We start from the raw sequence: 20,272 nt of genomic DNA on the forward strand, positions 1-20,272 counted from the left end.
ACTTAATTAATTAATATTTGAAAAAACTATATTAGCATCTAGTGACATCCACTACTAGTTTAAAAATATATATTTGAACTTGAATGGGGAGCGTGGTATCAGACAATTGGGTATAATATAAAAAAAACACAACTACTTCCACTTAGTAGGAATAACATTTACCATGACGCAATGCTAAATTCTATGCCACTATCCACATAAATCAATTATCAATCAAAAATCGAATATCAATTACTTTTCTTTATAAAGCAATAAAATCTGGCGAGCAGCTATTTAAACGATCAAACACTTCGTTTGTTTATTTGTGGCTTGAAGTTAGGCTCGCAGAAAATGCCGTTCATGGGTTAAATTTAGTAGGAATATTACAACCTGTGACGTAGGCTATAGTATACCCAATTGGGTATAATATAAAAAAAACACACATCTACTTCCACTTAGTAGGAATAACATTTACCATGACGCAATGCTAAATTCTGTGCCACTATCCACATAAATGCCACTATCCACATAAATCAATTATCAATCAAAAATCGAATATCAATTACTTTTCTTTATAATGCAATAAAATCTGGCGAGCAGCTATTTAAACGATCAAACACTTCGTTTGTTTATTTGTGGCTTGAAGTTAGGCTCGCAGAAAATGCCGTTCATGGGTTAAATTTAGTAGGAATAACACAACCTGTGACGTAGGCTATAGTATACCCAATTGTAAAAGTATAAGTTTGGTGACGTCGACCACACGTGCTACCAGCTAATGTTCTAATGCTAATGTTCTATCGTACACGTGCTAATGTTCTTTATTCAATTTATCTGACTCAGCGAATATAAAACGATTAAGTATTTAAAAGTGCGAAATTAACAACTTTTTTGTTCAAATAGAGCTCTAAGTTAGAAATTATCACTGATGTTACTCTTAAAATATGTGAAAAACTGAATCGCTTGTAGTAAAATTTAAAACAATGACTAACTCTTAATCCGTCAGAAAATTCCTTTTCGTTTTTCGCTCATCCCTATTTAATGAAGGAATTAATATTTGAAAGAACAACTGTATTAACATCAAGTTTCATCCCCTACAAGTTCAAAAAAATGTATTTGAACTTGAGGTGAAGAACAAAAAGTATTTTATTAACAATTGAAAATTTGAACACGATATAGGAGAGTGTTGAGCTAATAGTAGGAATTGAAAAATAGAGGTTGGAACAAGAGATAATAAATTAGTTGCATTTTAAAGAGATAATAAATTAGTTTTCATTTAGTTACATATAAAAAAAACATTTTTTTAAGTCTATTTGATCAAACAGCTACTGTGGCTAAAATAGTGTAAGTTTCCTTCACTTTCGAGCTGATGTTTTAAAAATATTTTTTGAGATTCTGAACCTTTGAAGAACACCCTTTTTTATAAGTATGGAAACTGTCATAAAACGTAAAATATGCAAAGTAATGAATGACAGTTTTGTTTGTTATTCTCTTTAATTATTAATCTATCAGAAGCTTGCCTCCCTGTAATAAAAAGGAAAGTTGATTGGTCGACTGTAAAATAACACTGTGTTAAAACAGCATTACATTCGAGAGTTATTATTCATTAGAATTCTATCATATTCTACATTACTATCCAATAGATGAAAGGCGTATATAATCTCAATTTTGATTTTCCGTATAAAAAAGGTTTGATTAGAAATTAAAAATTGTTTTGATATGCTTTTATTTCTCTACATAAATAATAATATTTTACAAAAGTTAAGTTTTAAGTTAGATATGTTAGTTTGAAAGCTGGATTTTGATGGCTTGTTTTATTTTCGTTTCAAAAATAAATTAAAACCTAAGCAATCAGAGAATTAATGAAGAGTTTTTAAATAAGAAATTTAATATTAGTGGTTGAGCAAAAATATATTTTTGTAATTAGAAACAATAGTTTTAAGGATCTAGGTTGTTTTGATTTAATAGTAAAAGCATAAATGTATAACTTTCTCTTGGCTTTTTATAACTTATCTAAAATATAACTTAAGATTTAACATTTAAAATTAGACAGGAATTTAAATTAGATGTGCATAAACGTTCGTTTTTGGGAGACAACAGTTCATTATTTGTAAAATATTTTGATGTTACTTATCGTTTAGATTAAAAATTTCGTTATAAAAAATTCACTGCAAAGGAAACTTTTTTATACTAGTGGGCTGTGCCCCCGTTGCTCGTTAACGCTCGCCAACCCCCGAAAATTGCTACGCAATCTTATAAGGTCTCGCTTCGCTCGCTATTAACTTAGGTACATTGCAAATGCTCAAAATTCTAAGAATTCAAAACAATCATTCAAATCCATATAACAACTTTTTTTAAAAAAACCTTTTAATCTTTTTAGTAAATACTAAGTCATTAAAATAAATTTGAATTCAAATAAATGACACGTAATTCATTAAACCTATTAGAAATGTGCTATAGTATAATTCGTGATATAAATCAAAAATCGTCAAATAAATTCGTAATTTATAAATTCGTGAAAAAAAAGCGCTTTCGACAAAATACTAAAATAGAGATCTATCGACAAAGACTACTCACTTCTGCCTAACTTAATACTATGAGATTGCAGCAGCTGATGCCTCTGGTCATTTCAGTTTCCGTTTTTAAAAGCGCTACATGTTGAGCCACTTCATCTAGATTTGGCATGTGAAATTTTTAGCGGCAATCATTGGTCGATTTTCAAGCGTTGCCATTTGGAAACAAAGCAAACGTTGACACCGGCAGAAAAGAAATACAGCCAAAATTTGGGAGCCACGTAAGAGAATTTTACATATTAGATATAAGGACTCTAAACATTGCATCGATTAGTAATTTAAATAGCAAATTAAGTACTGTTGCAAACAGTTTTCCCAACACTACTATTGCAATATATTGAATTTGTGAACTATCTTTATTCACTTTTAAAAAGTTCCGAGCCATGTTACATCAAAAATTAGTAGTTATTTGCTGGCTACATAAAATGAAGTTCAATTTTACAATATTTTAGGATTTTCGCCAGCTCCTAATATCAATAGAAGGTTGCACCAAAAGTAGGTTTTTTGAAGAAACAAAACACCCATTTTCATTCTCTCCTTTTTTTCTTTCATAAAAGCATAGGATGTTTGCACCATTATGAGGTATTTTTAAAGAGCTCAAATGTAGGTCGAGGTTTTTATTTACCGTAACAGAACTATTTATCTTAATCAGGTCATTTTATGACTTACCTCGAACCATTTATACCGCCAACCAAATTTAAAAAAGCAACTTAAAAGGAGTGAGCTTTCATTAATGGGAATAAGACATTTATCTACCTAAATAAGTTGATACTTGAAACAACATGCAATAGTCGTCCCGATGCACCGAGATCGAGTTGTAAGGAAAATATGGTGACGTAAACGAATATCGTTCAATTTACAATCACCGTCAAAGTTTTGCGTCTTTCTCCAAGTTTTGGTGCAGTCAGTTGCACCATGGAAGTGTTTCTCGATCAAGCTTCACTATTTATGGTGTAACTAAAATAAAATGATATTTCATTTTACTGAGCTTTGGGGTGATGAGAAACTTTGCACCAAATACATGGTTAAAGATTTACTGAGTTTTTTTACAGTGTAGTTAACTTATTCCTGTATCTGTATATCACATACGTCAGAAAGGAATTTTTTTCGTCTTCTTTTAATTAATGCACTTTTTGTAAAAAAAAATGTTAAACCGTGTGCAGCGAAGGAAAGAAGAAAACAAAATACTCAGGTATGTTTGCATGAATATTACATACCAAAAGTCATGTCTTTTCTGGTGAGGGAGAATGTCTAATGAATATTCAGTGATCCGTGTTGGCTTCAACCCAACCTAGAGCCTCTATTAAGTGTTCCTTCCCAAACAGAATAATTTTTTAGAAGCAGTTTTGTGTCTAAATATATACTTAGGACAGAACATTTTTATTAGAAAACCCTACATTCTCAGAATTCATTAACATGCCGACACGGAAATAAGTCTAAAAATATTTATTTCAAAAGTAAATACATTTTCGATTAAAGCAAAATCACTTAAAACTTCACTTATTTGAATGTCATTCAACGTTTGTGTCAAACCTTGTATCTGAAACAGTGACCTTATTAATGCTGATATCAAGTTCTCTTTAACAATAATGTTTTAGAAGTTTTGTACATTAAATTCTACATAAAATTTTTGTGCAAGCAATTTATATTACAATTTACTGTGAACCATCAAACTTTTGCATATCTACTTGATGAACTATTGTTAGATCAATATACAGTAAATCAGTGTCATTTAACCTTGACATTTTTTAATTTTATTTCATAACCATCGTTGAACAGCCGACCCGATTTCGAGTTTACGTCTACCAGTGCTTAACGCCGTAGCCTTATAATTTTGAACCCAATCCAGAAGACAAGGGAATTCCAGGATCAAGTATTGGGAGAAATTTTCCCTTCGTGGAGGACTTTTTGATGGAATTGACCCGCATTTGAGTTACATGGAGAAGAAAACCACGAAATCTCCTCCCCTCCCGGTTAGCACGACTGCAAGGGAACTAACTCACGATCCATCTGCCACTGAGGATATTTCATGTTCAGCACTGTGGTCGGTGGGAGCCTAGAGCAGAATTCGTACTGACCAGCCATCGCTGGGAATCAAACCCGGTTCACCTCATTGGGAGGTGAACGCTCTATTTTCTGAGCCACCACGACTCCTTACCTTGACTTTAAACTCAACAAATTTAAAAAGATGCTTAAAATAAGAATAAAAATGAAGAATAAAAAAGGCTGACACAATGAAAAAAAAATCTATAATAAAATTTCTCGTATTTATGGCTCTATAGTAACATCAGAAAGCTCATTAATTTTTACCGAAGCACTTTGGTAACGATTTTAGGAAAATTAATCGAAAAATATGGTTTTATAATGTGTCATATAATTTGGTAAATGGTGGTAAAAATTCGGTAAATTTATCTTCATTCCTTAGAGCATGGCATATAAAACATTTATTCAGTTAAATTTACATTTCAGTTTTGTATTTTTACTAAGCACGTGATAAAATAATAATTATGACACTAATACGTGATAATAATAACAATAATATTATTGTGAAATTAATAATAATACGTAATAAGCGATAAAATAATAGTTATAATTTTGAAAGCAAGAATTTCCAGAAAACCGCTGACATGTAAACCGAAAAATCACCATATTAATATATCGTATCGTGCATCGTAGATTTTGACTTTAAAAATCAGAATTTTGGTTTTCTTATCAGAAATCTCAAAACGATACACTACAGTATATTTTGAGATTTTTTGACCGTGCTGTTGAATAAAATTTAACTGTATTATTTCATATTCTTTACAATTGATAAAGAATGTTTTTTGAAAATATACATTGAATTATTTAAAAAATTAATTATTTTTTTTACTTGAAAATTAAATAGATTAGACCCACTAATTTTTGCAAATATAGGTGTTAATTATTTAGGACTCAAAATTACCAAACATAACACTTCCTCAAGATGTTAAGATTTTGTTTAAAATTTTAAATGTGTATCATCACATAACACATTTTTATTTGCTTCATATGTGAATTATTATATTTAAGCTTTGATTTTTAATTGTCTATTTTACAGTCCTTACTGTTTGCTTAAATAAACGAAAAATGCATAGATCAATTGTATTCGTAGGATTATTCTGTATTCGTAGGAATTTTCCGTTTAGTAGTATAAAAATACAAAATTTAAAAGAAATAGATTGATAGATTTCTGAATAATAGTTTTTTTTTTAAAAAAAAGTCACATGTTTAGAATTTAATTTCTCAGAAACAATCCAAACGATGTCGTTCAAATTTTGTATTTCGCCATTTAAGATTATAATTTTTAAAATGATGTAAATCTTTGTATACCTTGCAAATCGAAATTTTATCTATTTTTTTTAAAAAAAGGAAAACAATAAACTAAGATTTAATATAAATTATCTTTAAATAAATGCGTTTTGTAAGGGATATGCGCTAAAATGTCTTTCAGACGTGGTAAAATATACAAGAAGTAAAAAAACATTAATAGATCCAAATTTCTGACCACTCTTTTGGCCAAACTACTAGGACAATATTTTACGAATTCGTCGAAAAAAGTATGTTTTTATCGGAGAAAATACGTTTTTGTGTCTCATTTTGTAGCTCAAACTATCGTCTGCTCTAATAAATTATCATATTTTAGGTTAGTTCCCGGAACAATTAAGAATCCATCCAAGTACGCGAAAATCTAAACATTAGATTAAGGCTACTTGCATATCTGTTTTGCCTAGCATATAAAGCATAAAAAATTAAAGCTTGAATTTACACTAAAATTAGCCTTTAGAATTAATTTCTTTAAAAAATTCTATTCAAGGTACTTATTTTTATTTTCTGAAATACTTGTATATATAAATAAAATAAATAACTGGATGATAAAATTTTAACGTTTTAAAAATTTTCAAAAGAGAAACATCATTAAGAATTACTCTAACCAAGCATATTTAAACTGTAACTGTAATTTCAACTGTTGAAGTCATTCACTGATTTTTTCCAGACATAATGCAAGAACAATTATGACAAAACAAGCTTTGTTTGTGATCTCGGTACAATTCCAAACATAGTTACGAACCCATAAACAATGCATTATTCCAACAACATATATTTTGAACTTAATTTTATTTTCAAAATAAATTTTATTTTTGTCTGCATTTGATGTCAAACAAAAACAGTACATTATTTTGAAAGTCCGACTCAGATGTCCAGTAAATCCCTTAAGATTTCCAAAGGAAGGAGAACTGAATAAATCTTCCACTCTCCTTTCTAACCTCCCTCTCCCGAAAACTGATTCGGAGAAAATAAGTTTTATCCGATCGAAAATCAATCAAAAGAAGAAAAAAAAAGAAAAAGATTTTTCTTCCTTTCATCTTTACTCTTTTAATCTCTTTGATACCTGAAGCAAATTCTAATACCAGATTTTGTATCAGGTCTTATATATTAATCAATATTTATACAGATGATTTTAATATTTCAATGCAGACTTTCGAAGATTTGAAATAAGTGTTTAATGAGTTAAAAGTGATCAATTTCATGTTAATTTTTCGCAAAGAAAAAAAAAACGTAAATCAAAATGTCTATCTTCACTTGAAGAAAGGTTTCAATGCATGTTAAGAAAAAATACTTTAACATTGAATGAAATAAAAATCTCGGAGAACTGGGGATAAATTAACTTAAACCTAATTTAAATTGTTATAAATTTGGTTATTTTATAAAGTAAACAATTTTAAACAAGTACATTTTTAGTAACTTAACTGCTTAAGTTTTCTACAATCAAACAGTTCACTTTTAACTACTGAAGTTTTTTTTTTAAATCGTTATTTAAATAAACATTTGTTCGTTGTGCAACGGGAGATCTAACTTAAGACCATAGGGCACCGATAGCAAAAGCTTTTCTTAAATTGCTGATAGTTTTATAGAGCGTTCGCTTTCCAATGAGGTGAACCAAGTTCGAATCCAGCAATGGACGGTCGATACGAATCCGCATCCGGTTGCACCGACCACAATGCTGAAGTGAAATATCCTCAGTGGTAGACGGATCATGGGTTAGAGTCCCTTTTCCGTTAGGCTAACCATGGGAAGTTCTAGTAGTCTTCCTCTCCATGTAACGCAAATGCGAGTTAGTTCCGTCAAAAAAGGGATTCAGGAGTTCCCTTGTCTACTGGATTGGGTTCAAAATTACAAGACTACGGAGTTGAACATTAGAAAGCGTAAGCCCAAAAATTGGGTCGGCTGTTCAACGACGGTTATAAAATTATAAAATAAAATGGATATTTTTTAATGGACTATTTAATTTATAGCATGTAGATTTAAAAGAATGAAAAGCATTGATATTCCATTAAAATACTTTATGGAACAATAAAGACAAAAAAAAAATCGGATTTTAAATTATTAATAAAACTTACTAGTTAAATTTTATTTTCTATTTTTATTAATATATCACCAAGAGAGAAGCGATTAATTTCCAAAGTTAAATTTCTTAAGAACGTATAAATTTAAATTTTTTCAATTAAGTGTAGAAACTCATTAATAGTTTGTTTGGAGGAAAAAATAAAAGATAAATTTATTTTTATCGACGTATATAATGATACATTTCTCTGGTGTCTGCTGCTTGCAGAACGAAAAATAAATTTCTCATTACAGTTACAAAAATTTCTTTAAAAACAAAGATTATATGACTTTTAAATTTATAATAAATATAAAGTAATGGCCTTAAATAGAAATACATGGATATTATTCTCACACTTTCATTAAAAATTAGAAGAAACTTGAAAAATAACTTAAATCTAATGTTACAACTTACATTTTTCTGTTGGACTATCACAAAAGAATTTAATCGTGATAGTATAAAAAGAAATTACAGTTAAATAATTGTTTTTACCAATATTTTAATCAAAAGTAAACAAAAAAAAATTAATATTCGAAAAGTATTGAGATTGTGTGTTATATATTTTTTACAAATGTATTATTAATTTCTATTATTCTTAAATATGTTATTCTAAACTATATGTTAATAACGCAGTGGACAGATCGTAAAGACACGGTTCCCAGTAGAACACCGAAGTCAAGCATCACTGGTCAGTGCGCGGGTGGGTGACCACTTCTATCAGCCTGCGTAGGGATGAAGGGTGTGCCGCATCAGTCATAATTAAACTGTTCTACCGTGAAATGCTCGATTTCGCGCGCAAGTCATCGGGCTACCTAAGCAGTGGAACCATCCAGTCTGCAGAGGAACAAAATTGTGATGGCATGTCTTCGGATCATCCTCAGGGATGATTCCCCGACCGTCGCTAATAGCCCATTGTGCAGCTCTAGTGTGACGTTAATAAAGTACCTGCCTACCTCAGAATATAAAATATAAGTTTAAACCGTACTGTACTGCCTAGAAGTTAGCTGAAAAATAAGCAAGATAAAATATTTTCCTCAATTCGCTAACCAGCAAAATGCAAAGAGTTTCTAAAATATTCATAAAAAGAGTGTATATTGTGTAGAAATATTTTGGAAAAGCTGAAATAAATGTAGAATAACTTTTGAAAGTACACAATAAAAATTAACTTCATATAAAATTATGAAAATGAAAAATAGCGCAGTTCCTTATTATAAGCGCATACTTGGCCCTTAGAAAATCAACTCAACATTTATTCTAAGATCTCATTATAAAATGGTCACAATAGAATGCAGACACAATCTAAATATTTTTTTTCTTAGTCTTGCAAAGAAGTTACACTATCATTTCCCATTATTTAAATTAATATATTGATTAAAACTAATTTTAAAATTCTCTAGCACAACAATGTTTGTTCAAAATTTAACATTAAATTGAAAATTAGAAAGAATATTGACAGTGAATTTGTCAATAATTTTAACAGAACCTAGAATTTATTTTTTAATCAACAAAAGCTTTCGGGCAGACAATGTTTGCTTTGAAAATTAAAATATTACATTATCAAATGAATTCTTCTTTAGTAACATGAGCAATTAGTATTCTTTGATTTAAAATACGCTGTTTTCCGACTAAAAATTTAAAGAATTGATTATAATAATAAAAACATCTATTAAAAATGTAACACATTGATTAATTAAAATGAAAATATACGGGATAAAAAGTAATTGCATAAAGAAGCACAATATTAGCTAGATACTTTTTAAAAGATTTTCTTCGTTTAATTTAAAAAAAAAAAAATAGTTTTATTTATGTTAAAACACCGCCGATACATTAAAAAAGACATGTACTTGCTATTGAGGTAAAATATATATACAATTATTTGTACAAGAAATAAGTTTCATGAAATTGTTTTAAAAATCAAATATATTTTTTATATTTTTTTTATAGTTTTCAACTTTTTTAAGAAATGTTCTTCAATCGTATTTATTTAAATAAAGTAATCAAAATCGTTGCTTCCTCGTAGTAAATTGTGTAGGATGCAAAAACGAAAATGATAATAATTTCTTCACTATTAATGAGTTAAGTAATTTTGTCTCTGCTTAACACAGATATTACTATCATCAAAGTGCTTCTACTTTTAAAATTGACCAGTATTTTCTACAATGCAGGTAATAATAATATTGCAAGCAATAAAGGTAAAATCGTTTTCTCTTTTAAGTATCTATGTAGTTTTGAAGTCATATAAGTTGTATAATTATATAATGTTGTATAATGTAAGGTTATTCATAAAAAGTTCATTTAAAATTTTTATACCATCAGATTTTTAAATATAATATAATTTTATTATAATTATATGATTGCCAAAAAAATAGATAACTAGTCGAGACTACTATGAACCCTGTTTTAAATCAAAACGTCCATTTTAGATACTTTAGTCATTTACATACTTATATATAACGGAAACTTTGCAATATCCTATTACATCCGTACGATATTTTTCAAAAATCAAAATAATAAAATGAAATGTGTACAATAGAAAGCTTAAAAATAAACCAATGATTAATAGATAGAGTAAAAATACTAGATAAGGGAAGTCATTAGTAATTAACTTTATTTCCAAAAAAATAAATGTATTTGTAACTTCTTTTAATTGAATCAATTTATAATATCGAATCAATAAAGTCGCCTGAAAAAAAATTAATTCTCTTCTTAATTGTTTTTAAGAAAAAAAAAAGCACAATATATTTTCTGCCTAAAACAAACGTTCTATTTTATTTCGCGCATAAATATATCAGTTTGTTATTTTTATTAATAAGACACTGATAACAAAATATGTCAAAACTAAAAAGTTTTACTCCTGATGCAATTTCTAAGCAGATTTCGAGTGAAACCAAACATTGAAACTCATTACGTGGTTAAACTCGGGAAAAATTATTTACTTAAAATTTTCACAATTTGAGAAGGGGGTGAAAAAACGGTCTCTTTTTCGAAAACACGAGAAAGGAATTAATTAAAACCCCAAAACGTTCTCTAACGACATAGTTCCTTGGCCACTATTTGGCTTCTGTAAAAGTACCTTCTCCTTAACAGATCTTGGTATGCGGGGAAGATACGCAGACTGTTTTTGCTTACTCTGAGTTTAAAAGTTAGTTTTCATAACAAATTAGTGTTTGGCCAGTAATAAAGGAAAATACACCAATAATTATTACCAATCTTAAACTAAAAAATCAATGTTATTATTTACACACAGACACACACACACACACACACACACACACACACACACACACACACATATATATATATATATATATATATATATATAATATAATATATAAGTATATAAGTACATCTGATTTCGCTACTCGCTTTATAGTTTTTGTTTTGTTTTATACTGTTTTTTATTTTTTATTTTATTTTATTTTCTGCTTTTACGTGTTATTTTTACTTATTGTGTTCTGTTTTATTTGTTGTAATTTTTGTAAAAAAAAAAAATTTTTGAATGCTCCTCACACTATTGTATTAATATATTTTTCTTCGGCTATATTGATACAATATCAGAAAGCACTCTTTTTGGGGGATATTATCGTGTGGGCTGATGAAAAGATTATATCTTTCATTTTCCGGTTTTTTTAAAAAAATTTCGTCCTTTTTTTTTAATCAGTTGTTTGTTATTTCTTTCATTATTATTTCCCCCCTTTTTATGTGTCTATAATTTTCCTTTGTTTTATCTTCATTTTGAACTTATATGTATATATATAATCGAAAGCGTGTAGCGAAAAAAGATGTGGATACGATGCAAGATGTGTGTAGTATAACGATGTTTGATCAAAAACATAATTCAATATAATGATCGTTGTAAATATCTTTAAAACTTAATAATGGCATTTATATGTTAATCTGTGGTTTGTGTGATATGAAATATGTTTGACAAATATGTTAATATTTTTAAAATATGTTAATATTTTTGACATTATAGATGATTTAAGACATCTATAATGTCAACATGTCATTTATAATGTACTAGGAACTAATATAATAGTTTAAAATTTTTCTTTGATTCAAGTATTAAAAAAGAAAATGTCTTGTTAAAATATGCGATATAACGAATGATTTTAAGTCTTATGTAAATGAACTAATTGTGCGAAATTTTAAAGTTTCTAAAAACTTTCATTCAAATACTATTTTTTAATCAAATTAACAGAATTAAAAGAATATTTAGTAGTATTTATTTTTCTAAAAACAAATCGACGAACTCTTCCGAAATTTGATTAAAAGCAGTGAATATCCAACTAATGTGATTAAATTCTAAGCAGAATTGTTAATTGCGTGTTAAAATTATTAATGATTACATGAACAATTTTCTATTTTTTAAATTGATCTTTTACATTGTGTACATCTAATTGGGACAAATCTCGGCTAAAAAATCTTACTATATTTATTTAAAGTCTTTTTAATAACTACTAATAACATCTCCAAAAATCATCGAAATTAAAATGTTATATTTAAAATACGACTATTTTTTAATTGCAAGTTTTGAGTTATCCAGTATATTACATGATTACCTTTCAGAAATCCAGTTTCCATACAATTCAAGGAAACAGAAAAAACCAAAAGAGTTTTTGTAGTTCCGTAATATTTAAAAAAAAGATAACCCATTAGTTTGAGCTTTAATTTCATATTTTGTAAAGCGGCAACTTAGAAAAAAATTTAAACCATTTTTGAAAGGTGTCTGTAAATACAAGAATGCCTGTTCTTTCTCCTAGCATTATATATTCCTATTAGTGTCTCATTTTGTATTTTTCTTGAATTTTTGTTTTATATGCTTTATTTTCGAATCGATATATTTTTTTTCCGTTTTTCAGTTCCCACACTATTGCATTTATCTATTTTGCCTGGGCTTTATTAATACAATTTCGCAACGCATTCTTTTATTCATTCTTTCAAGCAAATAAAAATCTCAATTATATCCGCTGATAAATGTTTAACTGACGTATATAGCATAGAATTGCTTCATAGTTATTTTCTCAAAATTTTTTAAACTTCATTTGAATATTGTTTTTTTACTTTTAAAACATACTATGCAAATGTTTCTTTTATTGAATACATGATTTTTCTTTTCCGAACTTTCTTTTTCCATTTTCATACTACAAATTAAATTTTTTATGTGCATGAGAAATTCATTCTTAATATGAATAAGATATTAATTTGCGTATTTGGGATACTTAAATACATGGAAAGAGTTACTTAAATAACCCGATCAAAACTGTTAAATAAATAGTACATTTGCTATATATTTAGTTACTTCATCAAAATAAATAAAAATTAGTAAATTAATGCTTTGATGATAAAAAAATTTATTCAATTATAAAAGTTATACTTCATTTGATGGCACGTTTTTGTATTTCAAATAAAAATAAAAGTTTGAAAAGATATTACATTTCAAAATGTAAAAGTCGACAAGTATTTTTTCGTAATTTTCAGGCAGTTACTCTTCAAAAAAATTCGAGAAACTACGAAGACTAAATCAAAAAATCAAATTTTGGGTAATATGTTAAAAAATGCATCTTTACTAATAACAGAATGTGCAATATCTTTTATTAAATAAATTATATTTTGTTTTTAACCTAGAATAACAAAGAGAAGAAAAAAAACTTATAAGTAGCAAAATTTAAATAATGCAGTTAAAACACAAATCTCGCGTACAAGAAATTACATAGAAAAATTTAAATATTTAAACTCGTTTTACCGCTTTAGATTTTAGCATTAAACTGAAATGGATATTTTAGACTTTCTTGCAGAAGTTTATTAAGAGCTAAAACTAAATAAACAATTAGTTTTTAAAACATTAGACATCGAAACAGTGCTAAACACTCTAAAAAATTAAATTGCCTAATACAGGATCAAACAATAAATCATTTTATGACATTATTGCTAGTCGCTCAATTCTCAACTACTTAATGATATTAAACCGGGAGCGTAGCATAAACGGCACACATTTACTTATAAGAATTCAAAAATCTCTAAGATCTACTAATCATAATATTTTTACCTTGTGGTAAAATAGCGTCCGAACCGAATGTGATGAGGCAAGCCACACATATCAACCAAACATGAATTCTTTTCAAAATAAAACAATTCTTTTCATAATCCATGTTTCCAAAATATATGTTTTCCCACAATGTGGATTTCTTCTTTTTTTTTTATTGGTTATTGATTCACATTTAACAGACGGCAGAAACAACTTTAAGTGAACCACCGATTGTTTCTAAGTTTTTGCCATGTTTCTGAAACTTCCGCATGAGCGTGCTATTCTCTCTTAAAGAACGATATGTACTCATTTCTCCCGCGTCTTGCTCTCTGCTGCCGCAGCTCTGGACGCTCGGCCATTTATTGGTCCGATGCTAGAAACTCAAGTAGAGAAGGAATGTAAGAATTTGGCGAGAAATTGCCTTCCGCCAGATCGGTATGGCTGTCGCCAAAGCGACAAGTGTTCGAACGGATGTGATTGGTGGATATTCATTCTGGGCGTGTTTCGCGCGCACTTCACCTAAGTTTGTGACTCGCGAAGGCATTTCATTTGATTAGATTTTGTTTTGGAAATTGGATCCTCAAGGAATAGAGAGGAACAAAATAACCTAGTTCTGAAAATTTTTACATTATTTTTGAATTACAATCTCCGGCAAAATTATTAGACGCACTATAAGATTCTATGTAAAATTTTAATTATCAGGTGATACTATACTGCTTTATTGTTTTTATGCGACTGAAACCGGTTTACACTTGTTTACGTACGTCTATCAATGGGTTAAATTAGACGATATATAATATAAATTCGAAGACTGAATATATAAAACGATATATAATATATATACATGGAATATTTATATTATCAGGTATTGCATAAGTATATTAAAAGACTTTGACCAAATTATTATACGCACTGTAGTTTTTTAATGATTGTATGTTTTGCACTAGTTTATAGGCAATACTTTTATATTTAAACATGCATGTAATGGGTTTTTGTACGGGAGATTTTTTCATATACTTCCTATTTGTATTTTTAACGTATTTCATTACAATGTTAACCCATGATACACTAACGTAAACAAGTGCAAACCGGTTTCAGTCGCGTAGAAACAATAAAGCTGTATAGTATCACCTGATAATTAAGATTTTACATAGAATCTTATAGTGCGTATAATAATTTTGCCACAGATTGTATTTCCTTCTTAATTTGTGGAAACCAACATTTTGGATTATATACATAAATTGAAACTAAAATTGAGCATTTTTTGCTCTTAGAATGCATATAATATTCACCAGATTCATATAGTCCCTATACATATACATCATTGTAATTCAGTTTTCGTCATACTATTTTTTACCTCGATAAATGCACAAATTGCAGGTAATAAGTAAATATCAATAAATTTAAAGAACTTCTACAGATAAAATCAAGTTTTTTAAATCTATTCGCTCAAGGAACATAGTAAATATAGTAGTTCACACCCCTAATACGTCAAAAGACATAGCGTAAACCTTAGGTACAATATAGGGCAGAAATAAGGCCACCAACCATAGGGGGAATGTATCATAAATATCGTATGTCTGAAAGTATCACCCATCAGAAAGTTGAAGTATTATAGCTTTAGTGCAAAAAAAAAAAAAAATGTAAAGTTGAATTGAGTACTCAAAACAGCGCCGGTGGCCGTTGCAATTTTTTTAATATTGAGAGATTTTAAATTTTAAATTTTTAAAAAGGATTTTGAAAGTTTTTTTAAAATGCAACTGATGACAAAAATACCCCTACTAGCCACTTGACTGACGGGAAATTTTCTAATTTTGCCTTACACGGTTACAATAAAAAATTAAATACTTTCCGATTTTATCTTCACTAAAGATACAATCTTAGTTGTTCAATTGGAGTGTGGAGTGCGCAAATGAAAACGAACCACTTTGAATAACTTTTGATCTTATGGTCTGATATTTACGTTCTATGAGTAAATCTTAACAAAATTCGAACGAAATCGGCCGAAGAGTTCTGAGAAAACGAATTTTAAAAAAAGTCGCGCACTTAAAATTTGATATTTTTAAGAAATATTAGCCCAATGTCACTCAAATTTATTATTTTTCCATGTAAAATTCTTTAAAATGATTTAAAAATTGTAAACCAAACAATTCAATTTTTTTTCGGCAATTGTTAAATAAAATAACAATAAATATTAAATATTTAGAATTTTTTTTGCATTGAATTATCTTTGTAAAAATGATTTTTATAATTGTACGCAAAAAGTTTTCAATTTGCTTAAAAATTCCCAAAATATGCAAAAAGTCAAATAAACGTTAAAGAGTCCGCACTTTGGTGCGTTCTTCTGAGAAAAATTTTGGGACCCTATTTCCCAAATAGCGGCTACCCTCTATATTTTTTGGAGTTAGAAATCCAAATCGAGTAAAAAAAAAGTTATTCGTAAAAAAGTTACTGATTTCGTAACTTATAACATCGTCTGTACTGATTAATTAACGTATTACCAGTCACCTAATTGTACCATTAAGATTGGGTCGTAAAACTTAAAGATCCGATCATTCGATCAAAAGTTATTCAGGGTGGTCTTTCTTTGAGAATTCTGCATTTATTTATACTAGTGAACTGATGCAGATGATATTTCAAATTGCGAAATTAAAAACGAGAAATCCTTTTTCAAATAGTATAAAAAGAAGAGAATTCTTTCTTTCAGTGACTTCAGATTATTTATTATTAAAATGAAGAACATTGTTGAAACTTGAAGGATCGGGTGTATTTTCTAATTTAAAAAAAGGTGAAACGATGGGAAAACTAATTTAGATAATACATATTATTAAGGAAAAGGTGCTTAAAAATAGTAATGGAAGTATTGTATATCACTGTGAATACCCGAAATTGGTGGTTGTTGACTTTCATCGATGAATGTTGACAATCACATAGTTGCTTTGATAAATGTCCGAAATATATACTAGATCAAGATAAGTGCAACTGCCCGGTATGGCCTTCATCAGTGTTTTGTAGGGTCAAGTGCCTAGTATGCATTTAACCGATACTCTGAACACTGATGTTTCTTCTAATCTATCCTCAGCAGATATTAAAATATCGAATACTTATAATAATATTAACGAGTAAATTAATATGAGATCGGATATTACAAATATCCGGATATTCGTGATTGTTGACTTTCACCGGTGAAAGTCGACATTCTCTTGAATTCCGTCATTCACGGTAACGATATAAACGATATAAACTATAAACAAAGGAACGAAAATTCATCGAAAATTTTATTTTTTACTTCTTATATTTTTGAAATCTAGGCATTTGACTAAAGTGTTTTTAAAAAAAAGCCTTTTGAATCGGCGAAAAATTGACGAAGCTAGGGCATATTTCGTTTCGTCCACGCACCTTTGTTTGCAATTTCTTGAGCTGTATATCCTAAGTTTTTTTTTTTCTTTTTTAATTATATTTATTTTTTTAAACTAAAAAACATTTAATTATTTAACTAGTTCATAAGATCATATTTATAGTTATGTATGTTTTTTTAAAAGGAAATATTTGCTCAAAAGTAGAATTTACAGTAAATAAGTAGAAAAAGTTGTTTTTTCAAAATGTCCTTATCAAAAAATTTACGAATTTAAAACTCTTCCACCGAAATGAAATTTTAATCTATTGAGCTGAAAGTTTGATACTCCATTCTTAATAAGCACATTGATTGAAAAGGTTATTTTAAATTGAGTAAGTATTTAATTTATATATTACCTTTTATCTAATCTAATGTTTTTTTCCCCGAAAATGCTGGTTATTGACTGTTATTTTACTGTTTTTTTACAGTTATTTGTTTCTTCTGTAAAAAATAGAAAAACTACTCTCAACATTCTTTTATGTTACCTAATATATAATATTTATAGAGAGTTACGTCATTTTAAGGAATTACATATAAAACAATACATGTATAAATTCCAAATTTTAATTTTTGTTCAAATTTTTTAAATTTAGTTTTAGTTAATTTTAAATTTTGTATATAAATTGTTTTTAACAATATGAACTTACAGAATATTTAACCCCAATCCCTTGATAATTTCACAAAAAAATTTGAAAGTCCATTGTTGCCTTAAAAGGAAAAACGATCTGGGAAAAAAAAACTTGATTTACTTTTAAATTAATGAACGGAACTTCATATACTTGAACTCGATATTTATGGCTTCTAATGTTAACTTTAAATACGTTAAATATTTAGAGCAGATGATATTTAAAGTTGAGAAATTGGTCGCAAAAAAAATTTATTTCTATGAATAAACGATAATGCACTTATTGTTCCTTAGTTTCAAGCTCTTGACCCTCAAAACATGAGAGGGATTTTGTCAAGACCGGGAAAATATGATCGAATTAGTTTGCGCAGAAGAGTGGTCAAAAAATATATGTCGCTTAACGTAAGTTGCACCTAATGTGTATTTCGTAATATTTCCAGAACTAATATATTGAAAAAAAAAATTTTCACACCAAACTATAAGACATTTTTATCTTAATATTGTTGTTGTTGTTGATGATTTACGTCGCACTAGAGCTGCACAATGGGCTATTGGCGACGGTCTGGGAAACATCCCTGAGGATGATCCGAAGACAGGCCATCACAATTTTGATCCTCTGCAGAGGGGATGGCACCCCCGCTTCGGTAGCCCAACGACCTGCGCGCGAAGTCGAGCACTTTACGGTAGCACAGTTTAACGAGGACCAATACCGCACACCCTCGGTCCCTACGCAGACTGATCCAAGTGGGTCACCCACCCGCACACTGACCGCAGCCAGTGATGCTTGACTTCGGTGATCTGATGAGAACCGTGTCTTAACGATCAGTCCACTGCGGGACTTTTATCTTAATATACATAGAAATCTAATGGTGGTGTCACTATTTTCCATTGCTGACGGTAAATTTTTATTGGCAGGAAAATCACATGGTAGGATTTAAAATATTAATTTTCATATTGGTTTGGTTGTCATCAGCATAAAATTGATATAAGTCACAAAGTTATTGTTTTTCATTAAATGTTTTTGCATCCCTAATTTAAAAGTATTTACCTGTAGTGCTGTTATTACGTTTTTTATTTCGTTTGTTTTCAAAATTAAGAGTTTAAGAGAATTGTTTTTCTTATGATTATCGTTGGAATTGCGTAATTCTACTTTGCATTTTAAGATAAGGTTATTTAAATGGGTGTCTGATCTTATTAACCACTTCACAATAATTATTCATTAGTTCAAATGACATTAATATACTATTATGAATTACCGTTAAAGAGATTCGTTAAAAGATTTAGAGCTTAACTTTCAGCTTCATGCATAAAGTGATGAACAAGAGAATTGTGTTTAAAATAAACATCCAATCGTTTGGTAAGCAAAAATATTAATTTTAATTTTAACTGTTATTTCCAAAAATGAATACTTAGAAAAAGGATATGATATGCTTTTTTTTGGTTAATGGCGGGCATTTGGGTCTATCTTATTGGCTTCAGAAATACCAGAATTGCTACTCTCTTATCGTTACCCAGTGGGCACCTAAGGCTAAGCCACAGCGTTGGAGTAGCGTCGCCCACGTCATACAAACACAATACCCGTTTATAGGGCGGGTTACATTCACACAAAAGAAGGGACATATAACAGAGAGAGAACGAAACATCCATGCCCTGAGCGAGATTCGAACCCGCAACCATCGGCTCCGCAGTCAGGCACGCTGACCACTCGGCCACCTGTTTGGCATAATATGATATTTTCACTAATAGATCTTAAAAGAATCATAAGGAAGGGAAATATTTGGACATGGGAAGTGGAGGCTAAAGCGTTCTTTTTTAGTCCATATAATTTTAGTTTAATAATTTCGACCGTTTCATGCCAATAAACAACAATTATTGCCAAGAAATCATAGGGGTTGGTGAGTGTCAGCGAACAGGGGGCTCAGCCCACTCTAACAAAGATAATTTATGTAAAACATACATTTTGCTTTTTTATTTTAGTGTTTATTTCAAATTCAGATTATTTTTCAAATCTAGGTTATCGTCTATTTTGTTATGTTTAACAAAATAGACGATAACCTAGATTTGAAAACGATACCTAGATTTGACGAAACGATTTGACGATAACCTAGATTTGACGAAACAAAATAGACAAATTAACAAACTCTTCTTACATAAAACTTCAATTATTGTACAGTTTGAAAGCAAAATGTTCATTGCTCTAGTGGAAAAAATTGACGTTTAATGATAGATGAAAAGCAATTGCGAAGCTTCACGAGCTGAGTCTCCTAGT

At 29.1% G+C, this 20,272-nt stretch overlaps 1 protein-coding gene across 1 annotated transcript in view; it reads right to left on the minus strand.

Annotated features, from left to right (window-relative positions):
• LOC122269681 (lachesin) overlaps positions 1-14,342 on the minus strand; it is a 373,596-nt gene extending 359,254 nt beyond the window's left edge. Inside the window, exon 1 of the mRNA XM_087153881.1 lies at positions 14,003-14,342. Within this exon, the coding sequence (XP_087010007.1) occupies positions 14,003-14,105 (103 nt within the window). The 5' untranslated portion in view covers positions 14,106-14,342. The remainder of the gene's footprint in view (positions 1-14,002) is intronic.
• Between the last annotated feature and the right edge of the window lie 5,930 nt (positions 14,343-20,272).

This window comes from Parasteatoda tepidariorum, chromosome 10 (assembly GCF_982258835.1).
Source record: "Parasteatoda tepidariorum strain Cologne lab strain chromosome 10, Ptep-v5.0, whole genome shotgun sequence".
Lineage (NCBI taxonomy): Eukaryota > Metazoa > Arthropoda > Arachnida > Araneae > Theridiidae > Parasteatoda > Parasteatoda tepidariorum.